Here is a 24,054-nt window from a genome sequence, read left to right on the forward strand (position 1 = left end):
TGTGCTTTGAATCAGACTCCAAGGGGACAGGATCGGGCTCTTAAGAGTTGATTCTGTGTCACTGAAGTCAACAGGAGTTTTGCTACTGACTTGAGTGGGAGCAGGATCTTGCCCTTAAGCAGCTGAAGTGAATGAGTGTCCCTGAATGATGTTAATAATGGAGAAGGACGTGCCAGCATGTCCATTGAGCAAAGCTGAAGAACATTTGGTTTAATGCACTATAGCCTATAAATAGTCACATCATATTTTGTTAATATGGCAACATTATTAATGTATATAATTAAGCTTCCAAAGATTCTGTTTTAAACACTGTTGTGTATTTTTCACTGGAGAAGAATTAATATGGCTAGTTCATTTTAAAAAGCAAAATGAGATCATTTTGAATTAAATTTAGGAGCAAACAGAAGTGTGGGGCTCACAGATATGTTAACTGTCCAATTAACGTGTAGAGCTGTTGTGGGGAACGTAATTCTCCAGGCATGCTTTGATGAGTGATTTAGTATTCCTAAATGCTTGCTGAAAGAACATTGAATGTTATCTTGTGTGTGAATGTACAGTTTTTAAGCTGGATACATTTTAATGTTTAAAAAACTTTGTGTATATTGAGCTTGTTGTACAATATTCTTTTGTTCCTACATTAATAATGCAACATTGGATAGTTTGATTCCACACTTGATATTTTATGTTGAATAAATTAATAGTTTTTATAGTAATGATGCTTTTGCTGCCCTAGATGTGTACTCCATTATGGGACCTTGATAACTGCAGCTGTTATGAAGGGTCAGTAGTTTCACAGGATATTTGTGTTCTGATTTTTAGATATCCTAGACATCTGAAACTCCCACTGATTTCAGTTATATCTGTGGGTTCTAAAAATTAGACCCTTAATTGGGTATTTGCTTCACACTTGAAGGGATACTGTCAAGTGAAAAATTACACATTTTCTTAACTCCTTTATAAATAACCCACACCTTATTAAAACTGAAAGGACTTGATTTACTTTTCATTATTTAAGATCTTTGTTTACTTTTTGAAATGCACGTAACTTGCGTAATAATAAACTGTCTGTCTGTCTAGTAACTTTCTAGCAAGTTCCACTGTCATGTCCTCAGTGCCACATACACTGCAAAGGAATGTTTGTGTGTTAAAACTTCCCATTCAGATTGTAGTTGATGGAAATGTACTGGCTTTAGATTTTGCAAATGATTATTTTTATAAAATTTCAGGCCATATTTGACCTGACATTGTCCCTTTAACTCCAAAATGATTTATTCTCCTTCTGATGTCCGGTAATTCACAGATGGAATTTCCTTCATGTCTGGGTCAAAATGACCAATGGGCTTCAAGCACTCTGTAACCTGAGGTTGTACATTCTTAATGTGCAGCTACAGTAGAAGCCACAATCCATCCAGAAGGAGACATCTATCTCTTGGGGTAGGAGTAAGCAATAGCTACAGAATGGGACTGGGTTGTGACAGTAGTGTCTGGGAGTGGGCAGGAGGTTAAGCTTTTGGAGGTTTCTCTGAACTTATTGGACTCTCAGGCCATTTCTGAGGCTCTCTCATCACTTCTTCCAGCGTGATATGACCCTCCTTTGTTTCCAGGGGACATATTTATTGACATTTGACCTACTTCTGGCTTTGCTTCATGACAGGGTGTAATTGTTGTGGAGAACTGAGAGGCAAACAGTGCTGATTGGCAGCCCTGGAGATTGGGATCTTTCCTCTACAGAGCAGGTACAAGGTGGACCATGGCAGTGCAGCGTCTGGGTGCTTCGCTACAGGGACCATCTACAATAACACAGGTTTTATTTATGTTTCCATGGTGTAGTTTATATGAACAGAGCAAGGATGAGCCAGCTGCCTGGCAAACAGTAGCAACAGGGAGTTAATTGGTAACAATCCGAAAACTGTACCCTAGAGACCAGTCTTGGAGCTACTGAGGGCATCAAACAGAGGACATGCATCACTGAGTTATTTATTTTTGCCTTTGCCCTGCGACTTCCTGGTGCTATTGTTGGTCATGTGACTGCTGCACACAACCAACAGTTTCTTCCCATCCGTCCTCTACTGTTGCTGTGGGCCTATCGCAGATTTGCCATGGAAAAAATGTGAATGATCATTAGACTATTTCTGTTAAATCAAAGATGGGACTGTGGTGGTCGGGCCAGCTTCTTTTCTTCTAGAACCCTTCCGAAGATCCTGGCGGCTTCCATGGCACATCCCCAGTGGATGGTGAGTCCGAAACCACCGTGGCCATAGTTGTGTATCACCTAAACGAGACAGAAATGTGGATGTGGAAAAGCCACGGCAACTAAATGCTGGGGTTCAAATGCCACAATGTAACCCTGCAAAATAGTAAACTGTTCAAGAGGATTCCAATCAGCAGTTACAGTTCTGAGCCCAGGAGAGCTTCCAAGCTGGAGGACGACAGCGCACAACAGAGTCTGGACACTAGGTAAAAACACATCTCAGTTAGTTGTTTTTCGCTTTCTCCTGTCATCGCCTGAAAGTGATTAAGCCCTCAATAATGCAAGCTAGCCCTATAGCCTAGCACAGGGATGCCTTTGTGCAGGTGAGAGCTGTGGCAACTTGCCAGGAGCTTGGGGGTTGTACCCGATTTACATAAAATGGAGCAGCTTGCAGCTGCCCTTGTCTTTAATCTGGAGAGACATCCTGTACAGGCCAGAACCCAGCCTCACCCCAGGGCTTGCATCTACCACAGAGCCCTCAAGTCAGATTCACCTTCCTGACCACAACTGCTCTTTAAATCTGGAAGCTTTGGGATGCATAGTGAATTCACTCATTGCAAGTTCCCTCCCTCCCCATGTACTGGGCCAGCATCTGGCTTTGGGCAGGGAAACAACTGATCTTTGAGTGGTTCACAACATGTAGCTCTGTTTTCAGTTTTATTCAGAAATTTTCTGGTTGAAATCATGATAGCCTGGGCCACAGATGATCAGAGCCTGATCCAAAGCCTACTGAAGACAAGAAAGTCCTGTTGAGGGCTCTGGATCAGGTCCTTAACAGCTACCTTCAGTGCAGCTCTTCACCATTTAGAATCACAGCAGCAGCCATAGCGCTTACAATCGTGTTCCTGCAAGTACAAACTGTGATACCCAACTTCTTATTTGTGCCTACCAAGGTAAATTACTTTATTTCAGCAGGAGAATGACTCAGGGTCAGGATCAATAACCAAACGTCTGTCTTCTACCAAGATGCTGTAGAGAGGATGTGATGATAAAAGAACAGAGTGATCTATAAATTCATTTTAATACGGCACTGCTTTGCACCATGCTAAGGGTCTCAATTAATATGCTGGTTTCTTTCCAAGAATCCTAACTTGGAATAATCTCCAGCTAAACTGAATATATCTGAATCAAATTTAATTACATTTCACAGTCGCCGTCTCTATTAGAGCTTTAATCTCTTCTGCAGAGCTTTGCACACATGCACACCCAATCAAATCACAGAGTCCCAATACAGGCCTGCCAAGGAAAATTAAAATGAAATCACTGAGGAGTGATTGGGCATAAACAAAATGAGGCTGCACAGAGGGCCCTGAGAACGGATGGCACATATAAACTTGGATTCCTAGAGCTTCTTTATCACAAGATGCAGATAAGCAGGTACATTTCAAGGGATGTTATCCTGGTGAACTTTTAACACAGCCAAATTTTAGAAACTAGAGTGCCCAACATTAGACACCTAATTCCACATTTAGGCACTTAAAGTGGTGTGATTTCAGAGGTGCTAAGTAAATACAGCTCTCATTCATTTATTTTTACAATTCTGTGCCAGATTTCAAGTTACTAAACTGGGTCCCTGTCCACTCAGCCACTAGATGTGGTTTAAATTGGGAATCATTGGAATAAACCTGAGGGTGGCTGATAATTCTTACAACTGATGTTTCATGGTGTTTAAGTTGGTAACATGGATAATGATCTTTGAGACCCTGAGAAGGCTGGTTTAGGGTCAGATTTTTATGACAGGAGACATAAGGCTCACTTGCAAAAATGCCACAGGCTTTGAGTTCCAATTCTGTAAAAACAGTCCCTTAGTATACACAGCCATTTTCAGCATTAAGGGAGTAGATTCAACACAAAAATATGAACGACCCTGCATATTTTAAGCGGAGCTGACCTCTATAGTCTGCATGAAAACAAAGCAATGTGAGTGGAATGTTGATACTTCATTACCATCATCAGAATGAAAGCTGGTAAATTAGGTTTGCACTAACTGGTTATTCTATGGTAGAGGAGCCACGTGATTGATTTGACAAAACGTATTGCTTCAAGTGCCATTACTCAGGACTCCAGCGGATTTCTACATACAGAATGCTGTGTACCTCTGATTTTAAAGGTCCATGACGAATTGCCTCTCTCTCCAACCGAACTGTGTAGCGCACAGGGCGCAAGCCACTCCATTCATCCGCAATCTTTGCCTTCTGGAGACAATAACATGTCACTGGTTTTAGCAGTTAAATGTCACTAACACAACTGCATTAAACAACCAATTGGGATGAGAAATTTTGTGGACTCTTGTCCACTGGGAACAGAACTAAATCTTACCCGCTAACTCAGTTCACATAGTCCAGCCAAAGGCCATCAGACAGGAATAACGTTTGGTCAGGACCAGCCTAGGCTACGTGAGAGCCAGTTTCAAAAAGAGGCAAAAGGCTCTGGGTCCTGTTACCAATTGTGTGAGCCAGTCAGTGCCTTGAGCTGTTTTTCATACTGTCCCAAGGTAATTTGGCAGCATTACTATGGGTCGATGCAAACTGCCACATCTAAACTTCAGACTTTCCTTAATGCAGCACCGCAAAGGGGCATGGGGGAGTGTAACACAGCTATCATCATGTAATATCAGAGATGGGCCTTGCACATCAGTTTAAGTCTGTGAAGTGCTTCGGAGCTCTGTGATGAAAGGGGCCTATGTGGGGGTACATTACCCCTTTAAGGGCCAGACAGGAGCCTTAAAGACTTTGGGTTTTGACCATATGTTTGGTTCCTCTGACTCAAGGCTCTGTGGAAAGGGCCTTATGAACAGAGTTAAGCTACTCCCCAGAGCTGATGCTTAAGGGAAAGGGAGAAAGCCTGCATGCCTCCTAGAGCACCAAGAAAACCAAGATCTCCACCTGCTGGGTTGGTTTGGAAGCCTTCTTAAAGGGGACATGTTTTTTTCTGTTAGCTTGGTTTTGGCCTCCTGCTTCTCAGATCCTGTACAATCCCGTATACAAGTATAAAATTATGATATGCCCTCATGCAATATCAGAAACTGACCCAGGGTCACCACAGTATGATGATACTGTACAGAGGAGTTTGAAAGTAAGATGGCCGTTACTTTATAAGGGGAGATCACCTGAACAAATCTATTCAGTCCATCCAGTTTGCTGAAGCTGGATCTCTGATAACTTGCATTACTGAAAAAACAATTATCCTGAGAGGTTCATCTTCAGAACACTTTCCCAGGGGATTCTGCTCAGCTACGGGGGGAAGTTCTCCTTGGCCCATTGTCTAATACTTACATCACCCCTGTATGTCACAACACATAAATCAGCGTTCTCTGGCCACAGCTGTTCTATCAGCATTGGATGATATAATGTACCTGGAGACTGGGGAGCAGCTTGCAGCAATTTTCCCAAATTGTTTTGTGATCCTGGGGGCTGTTCTCTTCGTTCCAGTTTCCCAGCTGAAATATCCCTCCCAAGGTCACTAGCTTGCTCCTGGAACAAGGGCAGAGGGAAAGGGTTTACAGCAAGGGCTCAGCAGTGCTCTGGTATCACAGACAAGGATGCCCTCCATATTACTAGCAATTGCCCCTCTCAGTTTCTACAACTGGTGCAAGGGACACCAGACTGTCCACACCAGGACCAGATACTGAGGACTGTTTAACTCAAATGTTGGTTAGTCAGACCTGGTTCTCCTCCAGACTCCCTTCCCTACCAGCTGTGCTGTCCCTTTGCCAGTGTGACAGCACTTAGTCCCAATTTTTTCATGACTGTGTAAACTGTGTCCCCTCCCTGGAACCCGCACCTGCCAGTCAGAGCTCCACAGTCTGCAGTTATTCTTAGTTTTTAAACCTATGCTGTTTCCCTTGGAAGTCTGCCTTGTCCCCCAGTTATGGCTGAGAGCTGAAATAAACCCACTAGAAGGCATTACATCTGCAGCTGGCGATAAGACACTACTTGGACCACTTTATTTGGGAGCTACAATTGTTCAAAGTTCATATTTATGTATAGGTTTTATGGATAATCTTGAAATATTAGAGCACAAGAAAGTGCCCAGAAACATAGCATTCAGGTTACAGCTAAGAAAATGCTCCTCTCCCAAAGCTGGGCCAGGTCTCTGTTCGCCAGCAGAAGTGGAGACCATGCAGCAAGCATGTGTTTGTTTATCCTGAGGCTTAGTTCTCTCTGTGTATGTAGCTTCCAAATTCATTAAATTAGCTCCAAATCACATGAACACTCCGCTTCGGGAGCCATGTAAGAAGTGCAAGTTACATGCAGGAAACTAAGATTTTAGGTGTGTAATGCAGCCAAGGCCTGCCAGTCACTGAATTCAGCACCTTGGCTGAGTAGCGACTGCAGGATCAGGTGAAGATTTCAGAACTTCACACTAATGTGGCGATGATGACACAAGCAGGGTTTGTCCCAAGGGCTCATTTCTGGTCCTGCTGGTAGTTAACAGGGAAGCCAGTTACGTAGGCTAAGCAAATGGCTGCCAGTGGTGGAAACCCTTGGGGATAAAACAAATGGCCAAAGCTGCAATTTACACCTTGCAAAGTCAACTGGTGTGGAATGAATGACATTTCTCCCATTGCAGCTGGAATGCAAAATTCTAGAGAAGACACTTTATTAACCAGTTAAAGGCCCAGACCTGCTCCCATCAAAGTCAGTGGGAATGCTGCCCATCCTGCCATTGATGTTAATGGGTATGTGAAGCGCTGTACAGAAAACGAGGACCCAGAGCACAAGTGCTGAATGGAGTGTGGAAAACGAACAGGCTCCACACAAATGTGCCTGGCTTCAATGGAAGCTGGGGGTGCTCAGCACCTCTCAGGATCTGGCAGAGTTCTGGATGGCAGGGTTTTCCTGTTGGCGAACAGCAATGAAGGTGCAATAAATGCTTCTGGGTGTCCCCAGCTCCTACCAGCCGAGGAAGCTCCAGAGCCAAATTTGAACCTTGCTAAACTGAGGGAAGTAAACTGTGAAATTGTGCAAGCAGCCCTCTGAGTCAGTGCGGACACTGGGAATTGTCTTGCTTTTTCCATGCATGCCCACTGCTCTCCACCCACACACCTAATAAAAGGAACATCAGGTAGGGTACAAATCCAAGCCCTGGTTTAATATTCAAAGTGTTCTTCTCAGAGGCTTGCTCTTGCAGGATTTCTGCATTATAGATGTCAGTGGGGAGCCATTTTAGAGTCTTTGTTCTATAAGTAACGTTGATAGAAACATTTCTGATACCTGATAGATCCCAGGACAGTCTGTTAACTGTTACTTACCCGGGTACAATGTATGGTGAGTTATAGATTCCAGATTCAAGATCATGAGTCATGATGAAATGCTTCACCCAAGGGGCCAGGACCTAAGAGATGAAGAAAACAGAGCAATATAGATCCACAGATATCAGAATTGAACATCTAGGGATTTCTTTGCTCAAGTGGAAAATTGAACTGGCCGAAGAAAGTCAAGCCCTGGGCCAGACACACAAAGGAAGAAATGTCCACTCATCAGTAAACACCAGGAACAGGGAATCCTGCCATGCAATTTCTTTTGTTACATTATATTATGTTTACACCATATCATCAGCATTTCTTATAATGCAGTGTCAAGACAGGGGCGGATGGATGGTAGGTAGGTGGGAAGATAAGTACAAGGGCTTCCCACCTCATATTACTGGTTTTTTTTTCAGAATAATAATAATAATAACCCTTCAATACTTTGGCCAAGGATTTCACAACATGTTACATATATGAACAACTGAGCCTCAAACCCATCACCCATATGTTACAGTTGGGGAAAGAGAGGTTTAGGGACCAGCCCCCTGTGGATTCATGAGTCCACAGCAGAACCAGGTCTCTTAATCCTGTGCTTCAGCCACCAGACTACACACATTCATACATCCCATGAGCTGGGCCTAGTGAGTCCAATCATCCAGCAAAGGAAACAAAATCTGACACCTGCCCCTCCCTCGCCCCCCCAGAGCCATCCTCACCTTTATGATTTGTCCTCGGCCTGGCATTAACCCTGGGTCTGGTTGCAGTTCCCCTGCACGGACCCCAGTACAGTTTATTATAACCTCCACACCCTTGGCAGCCATCTAACAAGGGAGAAATGCACAGCCATGAGCAGGACATGCAATCCGGGGAGGCAGAAGAACTGTGGTAGACACACTTGGGGAGCACCCACCATTGGTTCTGCAGTTCTCTTCCAGGTGTCAAAGCCAAGCCGAGCACCTGAACTGCCAACCTCAGTCAGTAATGAATGTGCTAGTCGATAAAGAACAGAGGGACAAATCCGGCACTCAGATCCTCAGGCACAGCTCCCACTGAAATCCCACATGTGCACCTCAGGTCAGGATCTGCCACCGCCTCCCCTGAAGGGGATGCCTATGCTTGCTGCCTGAATTCCTGTCTGCAGGTAAAGGGATAATGAGATCCCAGCACAGCCGGAGCACTCGGCTCATCTGATAGTCTCCCGAGTACTGTGCCAGCCCCTCCTTGCAATGGACATAGCACAGTCCAACGATTGTGTAGGGCGCAGGGTCTGCCTGAAAGAGGCTCCCACCCAGGGATAGTTAAGGCTGCTTCTCTGCCCTGACTGCTGCATTCTAGTGAAATGTCTTTCTAAATGTTCAGCCAGCCCTTCCCTGGCAGATTTTCTCCAATTAAATTCCCCACCAACCTCATGGAAGGATTCAATCTTCTTATGAAAAAACTTGACTCTTCTCTGCTTTAACCTGTAAGAACAAAGTTCATGTGTTAATGACAACTAACAGCAACTGAACAATTCAAACCAGCCACCAGGGAAGGGTTGTTACTCTTCATGTACCACCATATACCCAAGTCTTTCTCAATGGCTCTTAAATGGTCTCCAATCATTACCTCATTTCTTTATATGCACTGGGGACACCACTAATTGACAATCATACTAATCATGTTAAACCATACAGCATATTCCAGACTTTCACATATATTGTAAACGGCTAATCAATTACACATTTTAAAACAAACAAAATCCTTTTCTGTAGTGGAAAGCCAGAGGGGCTGCAATGACACCCAATTTGCCATCTTGCCTTACTAACTTACTCCATTTTATTTCTTTTCATATACAAAATACAAAGTTAAATCCTAGTGAGGAAAATAGAAAGGAGCATAAACTCTGACAAATGAAGTGTAAAAATATAATTAGGAAGGCCAAAAAAAAAGAATTTGAAGAACAGCTAGCCAAAGACTCAAAAAGTAACAGCAAAAAGAGTTTTAAGTACATCGGAAGCAGTAAGCCTGCTAAATAACCAGTGGGGCCACTGGGCAATCGAGATGCTGAAGGATGATAAGGCCATTGTGGAGAAACTAACCGAATGCTTTGCATCGGTCTTCACAGTTGAGGATGTGAGGGAGATTCCCAAACCTGAGCCATTCTTTTTAGGTGATGAATCTGAGGAACTGTCCCAGATTGAGGTGTCATTCAAGGAGATTTTGGAACAAATTCATAAACTAAACAATAATAGTCACCAGGACCAGATGGTATTCACCCAAGAGTTCTGAAGGAACTCAAATGTGAAATTGCAGGACTACTAACTGTCGTCGTTAACCTATCATTTAAATCAGCTTCTGTACCAAATAACTGGAGGATGGCTAATGTGACCCCAATTTTTACAAAGGGCTCCAGAGGTGACCCCAGCAATTACAGGCTGGGAAAGCCTGACTTCACTACCGGGCAAACTATAGTAACGAACAAAATTGTCAGACACATAGATGAACATAATTTGTTGGGGAATAGTCAACATGGTTTTTGTGGACAAAGGGATCCAGTGGATACAGTGTATTTAGATTGTCAGAAAGCCTTTGACAAAGACCCTCACCAAAGGCTCTTAAGCAAAGTAAGCTGTCATGGGATAAGAGGGAAAGTTCTCTCATGGATCGGTAACTGGTTACAAGATAGGGAACAAAGGGTAGGAGTAAATGGTCAGTTTTCAGAATGGAGAGAGGTAAATAGTAGTGTCCCCCAGGACCCTGTACTGGGCCCAGTCCTATTTAACATATTCATAAATGATTTGGAAAAAGGGATAATCAGTGAGGTGGCAAAATTTGCAGATGATACAAAACTACTCAAGATAGTTAAGTCCCAGGCAGATTGCGAAGAGCTACAAAGGGATCTCACAGCACTGGATGACTAGGCAACAAAATGGCAGATGAAATTCAATGTTGATAAATGCAAAGTAATTCACATTGGGAAACATAATCCCAACTATACATATAAAATGATGGGGTCTAAATTAGCTGTTACCACTCAAGAAAGAGACCTTGGAATCGTGAACAGTTCTCTGGAAACATCCACTCAATGCAGTGGCAGTGAAAAAAGTGAACGGAATGCTGAGAATCATTAAGAAAGGGATAGATAATAAGACAGAAAATATCAGATTGCCTCTGTATAAATCCATGGTACGACCACATCTTGAATACTGCATGCAGATGTGATCATCCCATCTCAAAAAAGATATACTGGAATTGGAAAAGGTTCCAAAAAGGGGAACAAAAATAATTAGAGGTATGGAACAACTGCCATATGAAGAGAGATTAATAAGACGAACTTTTCAGCTTGGAAAAGAGATGACTAAAGGGGGATATGATAGAGGTCTATAAAATCATGACTGATGTAGAGAAAGTAAATAAGGAAGTGTTATTTACTCCTTCTCATAACACAAGAACTAGGGGCCACCAAATGAAATTCATAGGCAGTAGGTTTAAAACAAACAAAAGGAAGTATTTTTTCACACAACGCACCATCAACCCGTGGAACTCCTTGCTAGAGAATGTTGTGAAGACCAAGACTATAACAGGGTTCAAAAAAGAACTAGATAAGTTCATGGAGGATAGATCCATCAATGGCTATTAGCCAGGATGGGCAGGGATGGTGTCCCTAGCCTCTGTTTGCCAGAAGCTGGGAATGGATGACAGGATGGATCAATTGATGGTTATATGTTCTGTTCATTCCCCTCTAGGGCACCTGGCATTGGCCACTTCCGGAAGACAGAATACTGGGCTAGATGGGCCTTTGGTCTCACCCAGTATGGCTGCTCTTATGTTCTTATGACCTTTAAGAAAGCTCCATTAAAAGAACATTGTGAAAGTTGCAAAGTTGAGCACTTCAAAGCTAGGAAATGCCAGAATTAAGGTTGCCTGTGCAACCTTGATTCAGCCCCTTAGAAGCTGCATTATGATATAGTCTTTAATTACGTGATCACATGCTATTTTCTCATTCTTTTTAAGGAACAACCTGGAGAAAAGAAAAAGAAATTGATCATTTGGACTCCATGGATCCCTAACACGTATGGATTTTTAAAACATAGGCAAAGCAACATGTTTTCCCCTAATTTCATGCTTGGAAATGGCTGAACTGTTTTTGCAAAAACTTTCCCCAAATATTCAGCCTGAGGCAGACACCCAGCATAGAAAATATCAGCCCAAACAGTTAAAGTCTGGCAAAGTTATGAACAACTGAAAACAAGCCCTTATAATGAAAAGTGTCAGCCAACATTAACCATAGGCAGTAATACCATCTAAAATACATCCACCAACTTGGTGTTAAAGGAGAATCCTGAATAATTTTTAGTGTTTTCCCCCTTTTGTCTGAATGAAAATGGAATTTTAAAATTATTTATAAGTAGGCTGATGGGTGAACTGAGTAAAAAAAAGCTGCTTTTTATTCACCCTTAAATCTATAGATTACTACACAAGTCTAAAAATGGGCGCACAACCCAACTGTAGCAGAACAGAAGAAAGATAATAGGCTGGCACTCACCTCTTGGTAAGCCAAGGCAAATAGCTCTTGCCCTCTAAGATTAGTGCTGTGTTAAACCAACCATAGCTGAAACAGAGGAAGAGAAAAATTGATGTGCAGTATAATTTGATCTAGTCTTAATGGCACAGAATTGCTTTCATGTCTACTCTTTTTAGGGCATCTGCTGAAATATTTTTAGCAGAGGAAGGAGCTGAAAAACTCCGTGTGTCCCTCTCTTCTATCTTATCTGAGCTGATTCCAACTTCTTATTTATGGAAAAGAGCTGTGTCCGGTGACAACTCTATAATAAGGCAATAATGCTTAGCACTTACTTAGCAACATCCACTGAACCTGTTCATAGAATCATAGACTATCAGGGTTGGAAGAGACCTCAGGAGGTCATCCGGTCCAACCCCTGCTCAAAGCAGGACCAGCCCCAACTAAATCATCCCAGCCAGGGCTTTGTCACATTAATCCACATGACATCCCTGGGAGATAGGGAGTATGACTGTCCTCAGGGTGGGAAGTGATGCATGGAAAAATTAAGTCACATAGTAGGACAGTAGCAAAGGCAGGAATGGAACCCAGGAGTCCTGAGTCTTGGTCATCTGCTTTTTGCTCTAGATCATGCTGCTTCTCACTGTCTTTATGTCTCATATACTACACCTATTGTATGATGCAGTGCATGGGACTTCTGGAGGTATAGGTACACTTATCCATGAATAATACTATGCATGTCACTAGTTCCTCTAAGGTAATATGCATTGTATAATACCTGTAACCAGGGAAGAGTTCAAGCTCTTTTGCTGTCAGATTCCTAAATCCCAGGACAATGTCCTTCCAAGGTGGGTCCTGCAGAGGGGAAAATGTTCCAGGCTCGTTAACATTATTTAATCACTATAACACATTCCCAGAGTCCATGTAGCTGAACATGGGAAGGATGACATGGGACACCAGCGCATGGGTCTCTTTGCTACACCAGCTCAGTCCACCAGCTCAGTCCAGAGGACTGGAGGGCCAGACCCTCTGCTGGTGGAAATTGTCATTGCTCCACTGAAGTCAACAGAGCTACTCCGGTTTACACCAGATGATGGCTAGCCCAGCATTTATGTTTACATATCACTGGAGAACCAGCAAGTGCACAGTGCAGACAAATGAACTGTCAGCTGATCTGGAAAAGCTTTATACATCGGTAAATAAAAAACACAAGTTTTCCCAGCAAGACTTGACCCATTGACCCTTGGTCCCTTTCACCCGTATCTGCTTACCGGAACTGGCTGTGTAAAGAGATTGTAGCCAGAAATTGGGAAGAGTCCCATTTCTTCTGCTTCCGGTGAGTTCAGGTGTCCACACAGGTAATCAAATGTCTCTTTGTTCCAGAGCCTAAAATATAATATCACATGGATTTATCTTTCAGAAAGCATCCTAATAACATCCCAGCTTCAGTGCTTGTACTGGCACACCCTTCCTCCCAGGTCCCTTCAACTGATGGCAGTCTACTCACCTGAGTAAGGCTTTGCAGGGCTAGACCCTGCTATTTATCATGACGCCTTTAATATGGATTTACAGTTCCAGAGTCGTCATTAAATCATAGCAGAGGGAGAGAGAAATGAAGAGGCCCAGTCAGGCTGATGGGAGGGGGGAAGAGATGAACTCCTCTGGGATTGTAAATGAGCGAGGAGGCAGGTGGTGGGAGCTGCAGAGAGGCAAGCTCCTGCCCTAAGGTTGGTGAGGTTAGGTAAGGGGCAGGGAAGAGGCTGGTGCTAGCCAAATGCAGGGAGACAGGCAGGAGGCAGGCAAGGTCCCTGGAGGTGAGAGGCACAAGTCCACAAAAGGCTTTATTAGAACAACTGGCAACCTGACCCCAGCTCCTGGTGGAGTTTAGGACTAGGGGAGAGGGGATGCCTCCCGTATATGGGACAGCAGCATCCTGCATGGGCTGGAGTCTGGAGAGCTGGGGCGAGGGGAGGCTATTGGCACTCCAGACAAAGGAAGTTCTGCTCCACTAACTGCTGTGGGATTGTCTGTCTGTCTGCAATGTGCCCCCGGTCTGGAGCACTCACATTCATGAGGCAGAGCGCTAGCAGGAGGTGGGATTTCTATGTTCAGCTCCTCCAAGCAAATTTCTTGCAGGGCGCTGCCATCAGTGCAATGGCAATGACGAGGCACATGGCCTTGTCTACACTAGGGATCTGCACTGATGCAGCTAAGCTGGGGGCTGAAACTCCAGCGCACCAAGCCCTTAGAAACTTTCCGGAGACTGGTTTCACACTTAGCTTGCCAGGCCCTCCCAATCAGTAAAGAGCTGGCAGAATATAGAGGAGCTAGGTTTCCTCCCAACAGCTGAGCAGTATTGTAACAAGCGTGTCCCACATTGTGTGGGGGCATATCAGATTCTCAACAGCACCGTGCCAAGAGAGAGCACCTGCAGAAGGCAGAGCTGATGGTCTTGATTACACAGCAGTGGTTTTGTCAGGGCCGCTCAACAGCCATCAGGCTGAATAGCAGGGAGATGAAATGAATGACCCTCCAGGCAGACTGGACCCAACTGATTAAGAGAACTGGAAGCGACCCAGAACATATTTGCCTTTAAAAGCATTTCAGCCTGAGCAGACAATGGTTTGCAGATGATGAGGGGAATTGATTTGGGATGTAATAATCATTTAATTGCCGTCACGGGGGCACCTGAACACTGGTCAGTATCACCCACTTCCTTGTGTGCCGGGCACTGACAACAACATTACAACAGCACGAGAGCCAAAGCCGCCTCTCTTACGTTTCTTGAGCGTTTCTCTTATTGTCCACGTAGGGCTGCCAGAGCCCTGCTGCTCCATCGCTGGTGGTGAGTGGCGTATACCGGTCAGCATAGACCTCAATTTCCAGGGGCTGGACGACCGAGTGATGCTGATCGTAGATGCACAAGGCTGTGGACAGTCCGATCACCCCCGCCCCAATCACCGCTACGCGCATGGCAGTCAGGTCCCTCCTGCGGGGGCAAGACAAATTAAACCAACCCCCCAAGACCGTGCCCAGGAAGAAAATAAAGTCAGAGTGCCAGGGGAGCCGCTTGAATGGGCCTGGTGCATCCCAGAGAAGGTTTGCACCTACAGGGATGCTGAGCGGGCTGGGCCGTCCTGAAAGGCCTCTGAAGATAATGGGACAGAGCCAGTCTGCAAGGGCAGCAGGCTCAGCAGCAAAGGCACTAAACCACATCTCAGTGTTTATATTTAACGCCGTTTCTCCAAGGGTAAAAGCAGCTGCTGACTCACCTCTCCGGCCCAAGGGAGGAGGAATGCACTACAGACTTGTAAGGGAGCCTTGTGGAAGCTTTCCCCACTTAGCCTGCAGGTCTTGTGTAGAGTGGATCACATCCCCACCCGTGGCTAGGTTGCTACACCGGGCTGATCAGCCCTAGCACATTATTCCCTGAGACACTGCCCGGGGTCAATACTCTTTGCTTCTCTTTTAAAAGCTGTTTGCGACCGCCCTGGCCACTGCAATTCTGAAGCAGAATGGGCATTTGGCGAGCTCCTTTGCATCTCAATACCCAGGATGCTCTCTCTTCCAGTTCCCATAGCATTGCTGGCTCGGACCTCTGGCAGTAGGCAAAGACTTGGGCACACAGGCTCTCTTTCTTCAGAGGGAAAGAACCGAGGGCTGGTGCTTTCTGGGCCAGTGTGTCACACTCACCACGTCCCACTTGAAGGCTTCAGCCTGCTTTACAAACCAAGCAAATCCTCCAGCCACTCAAGCTAGCATCTAACAAGAGAGCTCTCTGTGCTCCGGAATGGCTCAACCCAACTCCCAGCCTATGTTTTCTAAACTCTGCTCCCACATGCCAGCGCTCTTGGCACCTCGATGCTGGGCTCGAATCCTTGTCCTTGCACAGCAGATTCTTTTGTAGAAAGACAACCAAAAAAACCCTGGAAACGTTCGACATTTACCCAGCAAAACCAATGCCAGAAACAACAAATGGAAGAAAGGTTTTATTGTACGGGCTTTGCAAACTTCCCCACTCAGCTCTGCTAATGTACCTGCAGTCTGACCAGCATATCCCAGCCTTGGGGAAGCCCCCACAGCTGCACTTATACCCTGCAGCTCAGAACTACAGCCTCAGAAAGGCAGGATCAAAGCAATCACTCCTAAAATTTGTGCCTCTTCCCCTGTATAAGCCTTAAGCCTCATCCTGCCCTTAAAATGCTGCATCGATGACAGCTCAGGAATCAAACGGTTAAAGTGCACGTCTGCCCATTCACTATTGACTGGCACAATGTTTCTCTGCTTCTCATGGCCAATATGCAGCTGCAGCGCTTCCCATGGGCTTACCAGAGGAGCTGTTGCTGCTAAACGCATCCTGGCCAACAAACCCTCTCCGGGGTCCTGTCTGGCCAGCTCCATTAGCAGCTGCTGCTCCCCAGCCTGGTACTAGTGGGCATTCCAGCACAGGTGTGTGAGCAGGGGAGTGCTCAGGTGTGCTTGTGTGGATCTTTGCCTGCACATACAACTGAGAGCTCCGCTTCACCCTTTTGAAGATCGGCCTCGTATTTTTACAATCAATGTTAATTTACTCTGTTACTAACCCACGTTCCTAGAACCCCCTTAGCATACATGGTGAATTAAACCCTTGGATAGAGTCCTGCTCCTTCCATTTCTCTGACTAACCATCTGATCAGATAACAGAAACTAGAGTCAGAAAAGGCCTATGTGCCCCTTTCAGCCCTGTCCCCAGGGGGAGGAAAGACTGCCCCGACAGTGCAGTTGAACAGATCGCTTTCTCACCAGTTCTCCAGCTGGTCAATAAATCACTGAGACAAACACATTCCCCAGACTAACCTGCAGAGTGACAGGTCCCCAAGAAGGTTCCTCGAGCTGCAGGGAGCTCCACACAGAGCCTTCTGCACACAAACTGTTTATCGCTAAGCGCGAAACTTACGGTCTGAAGGTCATTCACCAGGGACAGAAAGAGAAGCATCAGCAACTCGCTCTTCCTAACAACTAGGCAGTAGGTCAAAGTCTCCCAGCCAAGGTGACAGTGGGCGGGGAGATGGCATTTCACGGTCCTGGCAGACTCGCCCTGCCCAGAGAACATGACTTGGATCTTCCCCAGCCCAGGGCAGAGCTCCACCCCCATTACTGCCACTGAGCTGCCCTGCCTGAAATTAGGGAAGGAAATGGAGTGACAGGGCCTCCCGGGACTCCTGAAAGGGTGGTCACTGCCACTGGTCACCATGGAAATTGTTCGTTCCTCTGACCCCAGAGAGAGGGAGTGGGGTCTAGTGGGTAGAAGCAGAGGAATGGGAGTCAGGACTCCTGCGTTCTCTTCTGGTTCAGCCACAGGCTTCCTGCAGTACCCTGGGTGCGTCATTTACCTTCCATGCCTCAGTTTCCCCTTCTGTAAATGGGAATAACTCTTCCCTGCCTCACGGGGGCCAAGTTTACAAAGCGTTCTGGGTGCTGCAGGGAATGCCCTGTACCAGCATCCCAAGCATTAGTAGCTGAAGGTGCTCTCACACCGCTGAGGTCTTTGTGCCTGGCTGTCCCCTGGCAATAGGCTGGGAGCCCTGCAGATGGTTCACTGTAACTCCATCCCTCCTATTCGTAGCTGTGGCTGGAGCTGGAATAACTCTCCCATGCAGCAGTGCAGCTGCTGCTGGGAGGGCTGGGAAGCAGCCAGGATCAGGCGCTGAGGGAGGAGAGCAAAATGAGGTGACGACTTTACCTCAGAGAAGCTGCTCGGATTTACTTAGGCATGGACCTCCACTGTGTGGAACAGACCCCTCCTCCTAACACATCAGCTTCCCATGAAAGAGACAGGACCCCTCAGCTTCTAGGGCAGTGGTTCTCCACCTCTTTACCATTGTGGGCTGCAATGTGGCTCTCTATGTGTTATGTGGGCCGCATCCACGCTGTATGGCCCTGATGATGTCACATGGGCTGCAGCTGTGTACTGACTGGGCTGCAAGCAGCCCGTGGCCTGAGAACGACTATTCTAGAGTTTGTGCAGCCTGGAAAGCTACATACATCTGCATATTCCAATTCATCCCATTTAACCTCTGGACACCTACAGATACAGTAAAATCTGCCCTAAGCAACCACACAAAGCAACAAAACAAGACAACTGTCTAGTAAGAGTGAGTCCTTACCTAACAGTCAAGGAAAATTGTCCTGGAAATTTTGGGGAAATTTCCAAGTGGCTTCTAACAGGAAGTTGCCTGTAGGAAAGGGATCAGTCCTTAGGGCTGGTGACACATATTTATGACATTGTATATTTCTGTGGGGTTATCCTATCCAAAAGGTCATCTGAACAGCCACCAGTAGTAATGTGAGCTGGAGTGGCGTGTTCCCTCCAAACATGGGCAAAGAGCAGAAGCATATCGTGTTTACAGAAGGCCATGCTACAAACGAATCCCCTGTGTAACCGGTTCCTACCAGTCCTGGTGTGAACTCTGGATTACAGCAGACGGGACAATCTTACCTTAGAGTTGCTGTACCGCTCTCCAGGTTTCCCATTTTACATGTAATACTTTAAAGAAGGGAGGTTCTGTTGCAGTGAGGCTCATTCCCCAGTGTAATGATACCCAAAAAGACATCCACATCTCTTTCTGGTGAGAAAGGATCACCAGCTCTCCAAGCAGATTCGAAATGGTGAGGAAAAGTGCCTCTTTGACTTCTAGAGCATGTTTCATCTAAGGAGCTCCGCGCTTTAAAAATGTCAGTTAATTAGCTAACCCCTGTGAGATAGCTTAGCACTAGCATCCACATTTTATAAATGGGGAAACCCCGAGGTACAGAGATTTGCACCTGAGGCCAGGCAGTGCATCAGTGGCAGATTGGGAATAGACCCCAGGAGCTCTGACTCCCAGCCCACTGGGATTGTAAGCGACAGACACACTCTTTCTCAATCCTCCTCTAGCTGGAGAAACCTATAATTTCATCCTCTGCCTCAAAGCCAGGTTTCTTTGAGATTGTGTCTCTATGTAGATACCCATAATGTAGAAGAATGAGGGCAGCACTGGAAGCATACAGTGCACGGGAAGGATTGTTACAGACAGAATTTTTGGTGAGTATTCCAGGAGTTGTCAGCAGCTTTTTTAAAAACAAGTACAGAGGAAGCAGAAATGTGGACTGTTCTCCTAAGTTCTGAAACAACATATGTATATGGACTTCTAGGCCCAGGATTTCACTCTGAGCAAGTGGAGGAATTTTTTTTTCTCTGCACAAGGGGCTGATCATTTATTTATTGGTTAATGTATAAAGAAGTCATCTCGCAAAAGTATCTGGGATGCTGTTCACAAGCTAAAATGAGATGGGCTTGGGACCCGGAAGAATCCACCTCCAAACAATGTGAACAGAGGAAAGGATCCAAGAAAGGACAAAGGTGATTAAAAGAAAAGGTGCACGGGGGTCAGAGGCAGCTAGCAGGAACAGAAAGGCCTTGCACTTGGTGAGGAAGGAGGCATGCAGCCATGTGTATATGCTCAGTCAGAGGGAATGACAGAGAGAGAGTCAAACCTCCAAGCTTCTGTGTCCTGATCCCCCTGCAGCCATTGATGCTGTTGATGCTCAGGTGCTTTTGCTCCTCATGGGCCCTGGCACAGTACTGATGGGGCCAGTCATGATGGACAAATGTCTACCAAGAGCCTCCATGTGGAGTGACGCGTGGTCCTGCTGTCTGCCCTTCTCTCCAGCATCTATATGAGACAGCTAGTGGGTACTCCGAGATCAAGAGCATGCTGACAACACAGCTCTATGCACCTCCTCTGTGAGTGCAGCCCCCACCATCACCCAGGAGCACCAGTTGGTGTATGGATGGATTACAAACATTTGGTACAGGTTTGATCCAGGTAAGATAGAACTGATGATGGAAAGAGGGAAACATGGGAAGGACCTGAGGACACTCTCCAGCCCACAGTCATCCAGGCAGGGCAGAGCCTTGAGGCCATGCTTAGGGTCCTCACTGCTCCTGGACGCACAGCCTGCACCAGTGGTGAGGGGTATTTTCCACCAGCTGCAGCTGGCCCGAAGGCAGGGAAGCACCTAGCTGCTGCCTTTGCTCATTACTCAGCCCTTGGATACCACAGGGACAGGTATCTGAGATATGACATCAGACAGACTGATCAGGGCCCTGCACCAAGAAGGCCTGATTCGTATGAACCCTTAAGCTTCAGATGCCTTGGCGAGATATAGGGGGAGAGGCAGTAGCTCAAGGGCCTAAATTATTAAGGGCTTTCAATACAATCAGTAAAGCCTATTATACTAATTACCCTATTACTTGTCTGCCTCTTGCTTTTGGCACTGCTGACCCCTCACACTTTCTCCTGTCTGGCAATTATACTTTTCCCTTGCATGGTGCCATGCCTTTGATGCTGTCAAAATGCATTACAGACATGATCTAACTCAAACAGCAGCAGCACCCTTGGGGGTGAGGGTCAAAATTATTACCTCAATTTCACAGATGGGGAGGCAGAGGCTCAGGGAGATGGAATGATCTGCCCCAGGTCACACAGTGAGTCAACAGCAGAGCTCGGGAAAGAGACACCCACTCCAAACTGCTAGAATGCACCGTCCTCTTGCCAGGTTGGGTCTTCAGCCAGGAAGGACTGCGCTGTGTAAAAGAAACCAGCATATGACAGTACTTTGCTAAAGGCAGCTCCTGCTGCTGCCACTTCTGCTCTGAGCACATGGGAAGCTTCTTCTTGACCGGATTATGCAGCTGTTTAAATATTTTGTGCAACATTTTTGTAGCAATTCTCTGTTGGACCAGTTCCCTCTGACTTCCCACCTAGCGATCCAGAGGCAGCTGTGACTCAGGTCTCATTAGGGAAAGACTAATAGTGACACATGTGACAGGGAATAATTTTCATGCCTGTCTAATATGGTTAGATGCTCTAAAATACCTTTTGTACACTTGGTATGTATGGATTGCAGGGTGTACAATTTGCACACTGAGTCCATTTCCTACAGGGCAGGGCAGTTCAAGCTCTGCCTGTTTCATTTTCAAAAGCATCTGTGATTATTACTACAGATCTGTATAACTATGACTATTCACAGCAAACTGGTTATTCAGTAACTTTAGAACCTCTTTCTGTTGGCAAATTAGCTGTAGGCAGACTGATTTCTTACAAATTCATCCATTAATAATATAAATGCTAACAACAAATAAAAACACCTAGCTCTTGTACAGTGCTTTTCATCCATAGCGCTCAAAGCGCTCTACAAAGAGGTCTGTATCATTATCCCCATTTTACATATAGGGAAACTGAGGCACAAAGAGTGGATGTGACTTTACCCAAGGTCACTCAGCACAGCAGAGACAGAGTTGGGAACTAAACACAGATCTCCCAAGCCCCAGACCATCCATTAGGACACACTGCTTCCCCATTAGTCAACATTGTTTAGTGAGTGGTTGATCTGGACGTACTTCAGCCTATGGGCTCCATTTGCCAGGATTGTTATAATTCACTATCCATGCTACGTGTCTGGTCGCCTGAATCACATGGTATGGTTTGTGCTTCATTATTGGATGACTCCATAAAATGTTTCAAGATGGTGATCAGGTGTTTCAGCAAAGGCACGTTCCCATGAGCATCTGTGATGCTTTCTCATTTCACAAACAAGCTGCTCATGCAGACATTCACAGGAAGTGAGTAAAAGGAGCCGTGAATATTGTTCAGATACATTCACAGGGCTTACTTGGGTGAATGCTTTTGGGTGCTTTGGCACAGTATTTACCCAGCTCTAGCTAGGATCAGGAAGGTTTTCTTCCTGGTCCTGGGCCCTCATTTGGAATTAATGGCTCAAATTCAATCCTGGTTTAACAAAATCCCCTAAATCATAGGGAGTTGCATCTGATCCTGTATCTATGGGCTCAGTCCTGCAGTTCTTACTCAGGCCAAGCTCCTACTGAGGTCAGTGTGTGGGAGAATTGCCTGAATAAGTCCTGTGTGTAGACCTCAAGTTGTGCCACACCACATTTGCCCTGTCCTTTCCTGACAAAGATGGAGCCCTAGCCTCACCCTTTATGCTTATTCTAGAAATTGATTCACTCTTAAAAATAAATAAAAAGTATATTGGTCCCCAAGGCCTGTAGAACTGACCCAGACCTAGTGCAGGACAGAAACTGTAACGAATTACTGCCAGGAACAGAGTGAGAGTCTGGAACTACAGCCAATGTAAAGGCAGAAGAACAAAGGAAGCATCTCTGACGTTTACAGTATGCAGCATGGATTGTCAGGGGTGGTGAGGGCTACTCTCCAGAGAGCATAGCTAATATCCTTCCATCTAGACAGCAGTTTGGTCCAGCTTAGTGGATTCTTAGGGCGAGGGCTTTTTTGCCAGTCCCTTTATTCCAGAAGGAAGGTCTCCCTGCAGGATGCTCTCTGGAGGCCTGGGGCATACACAGAGAGAAGCCCCTTTGCCTTGTCTTTGCTGAGAGTCAAGGGGAGCCAGCCCTCCTTTATTCAGTGCTTCCACACAGTTACGGTGGAGTATCAATGTTCAAACACTATTAGAGAGGACACATCAGTGACATTCCTGTCTCCAAGACAGACAGATGTAATATGCTCCCAGAGGGACTGCAATACACTCTTTGGTCTAGTCTGATTTTAATAAATGTCCCTGCCATAATTACTCCAGATGACAGCAGTGAGTATTCACATTAGCAACAATGTAGAAGGAGAGATCTAATTAGCTACGCTCCCCTATTCCCCAAGTATCATTATTCTCCTCACTGACCATCTTTATAAGACGAGACAGATGATGCCCATAAAATTGTAATTGACTCTTGTCTCCTTAAAATTCCTTGGCTCTTTCATTTGTGAACTAACAAGCCTTCAGTGCCTTTATTCCATACAAACGGAATCACAAATATTCTCCTCCTCCCTTTCTGCCCCATTTGCTTCTACAATAATCCACAAGAGTGTACCCCTCATTTGCACGTGTGCAATGTCACTGAAGTTGGTCAATAGAACGGGTAAGATTTGCTCCATTACTTGGGAGATTCTAATAATTCCGCAAAAAGAACAGGAGTACTTGTGGCACCTTAGAGACTAACAAATTTCTTTGAGCATAAGCTTTCGTGGGCTAAAACCCACTTCTTGTTTTCACAGTCATAGTTACCAAGCTCCTACTGGGGCTTTTTGATGTCCCTGACAAGGAGCAGAGATGTAAAATGACCCACATTTCATTCATTGAAGAAATCCATTGTAATTTATTTAGCAAGCAACACCATTAAAGACATCAGAATTGTACTTGTCATTGAAAAGGACTCTACGCAGTACCTGTTTTCTAGCACAGCCTCCAAGGGACAGACAGAAGCTTGTCAAGTGCCAGTCAGCTGAGCCAGCTCCTCCCTCACCAGGTGTCACACAGGTCAACAGAACATGAGAAAACGCTTTTGATTTGCACTGAGAACAGTGCACCTGATGCTCCCCTCCTGTTTGCCAGTCCCTCTCAGTGGGGATTAATGTCAGTGCAGTCCAGGCAGTCACCCCAGTGACCAAACCAGACCCAACTCTGCTGCCAACAGGCCCCCTCCCGTGCAGAGATCCCCTCAGCTGTGCCAAGCTTCCCTTGCAGCTTCCCCCTCTCATGCATGCACCCCTGCCAGAATGCACTGCTAACCTGCTGCTGCCCCTCCATCCCTGGCCTGCACCCCACCTCCCCTGCTGCCCCCTCCCCACCCGTGGCCTGCACCCCACCTCCCCTGCTGCCCCCTCCACACCCACGGCCTGCACCCCACCTCCCCTGCTGCCCCCTCCCCACCCGCGGCCTGCACCCCACCTCCCCTGCTGCCCCCTCCCCACCCGCGGCCTGCACCCCACCTCCCCTGCTGCCCCCTCCCCACCCGCGGCCTGCACCCCACCTCCCCTGCTGCCCCCTCCCCACGGCCTGCACCCGACCTCTCCTGCTGCCCCCTCCCCACCCGCGGCCTGCACCCCACCTCTCCTGCTGCCCCCTCCACACCCGCGGCCTGCACCCCACCTCTCCTGCTGCCCCCTCCCCACCCGCGGCCTGCACCCCACCTCCCCTGCTGCCCCCTCCACACCC

The 24,054-nt window shown here is 46.2% G+C and overlaps 1 protein-coding gene across 9 annotated transcripts; it reads right to left on the bottom strand.

Annotated features, from left to right (window-relative positions):
- Positions 1-1,791: 1,791 nt before the first annotated feature.
- Positions 1,792-23,590, bottom strand: DAO (D-amino acid oxidase). Of its 9 annotated transcripts, XM_030582670.1 has the most exons (13): positions 23,286-23,590; positions 20,449-20,611; positions 19,519-19,697; positions 14,783-14,992; positions 13,275-13,389; positions 12,782-12,858; positions 12,028-12,093; positions 8,908-8,962; positions 8,219-8,323; positions 7,506-7,588; positions 5,607-5,724; positions 4,348-4,446; positions 1,792-2,272 (listed from the first exon to the last, which is right to left on the bottom strand). In XM_030582670.1, exons 4-13 carry the CDS (start codon positions 14,974-14,976, stop codon positions 2,141-2,143), a joined length of 1,044 nt encoding a protein of 347 aa, XP_030438530.1. In that variant the 5' UTR covers positions 14,977-14,992; positions 19,519-19,697; positions 20,449-20,611; positions 23,286-23,590; the 3' UTR covers positions 1,792-2,140. The 9 variants fall into 9 exon arrangements, 8 of the variants coding, with proteins under 8 accessions (XP_030438530.1, XP_030438531.1, XP_030438528.1 ...); XM_030582671.1 differs by lacking the exon at positions 19,519-19,697; XM_030582668.1 differs by lacking the exons at positions 19,519-19,697; positions 20,449-20,611.
- Positions 23,591-24,054: the final 464 nt, after the last annotated feature.

The sequence above is a fragment of the Gopherus evgoodei genome, chromosome 13 (assembly GCF_007399415.2).
Source record: "Gopherus evgoodei ecotype Sinaloan lineage chromosome 13, rGopEvg1_v1.p, whole genome shotgun sequence".
NCBI lineage: Eukaryota > Metazoa > Chordata > Testudines > Testudinidae > Gopherus > Gopherus evgoodei.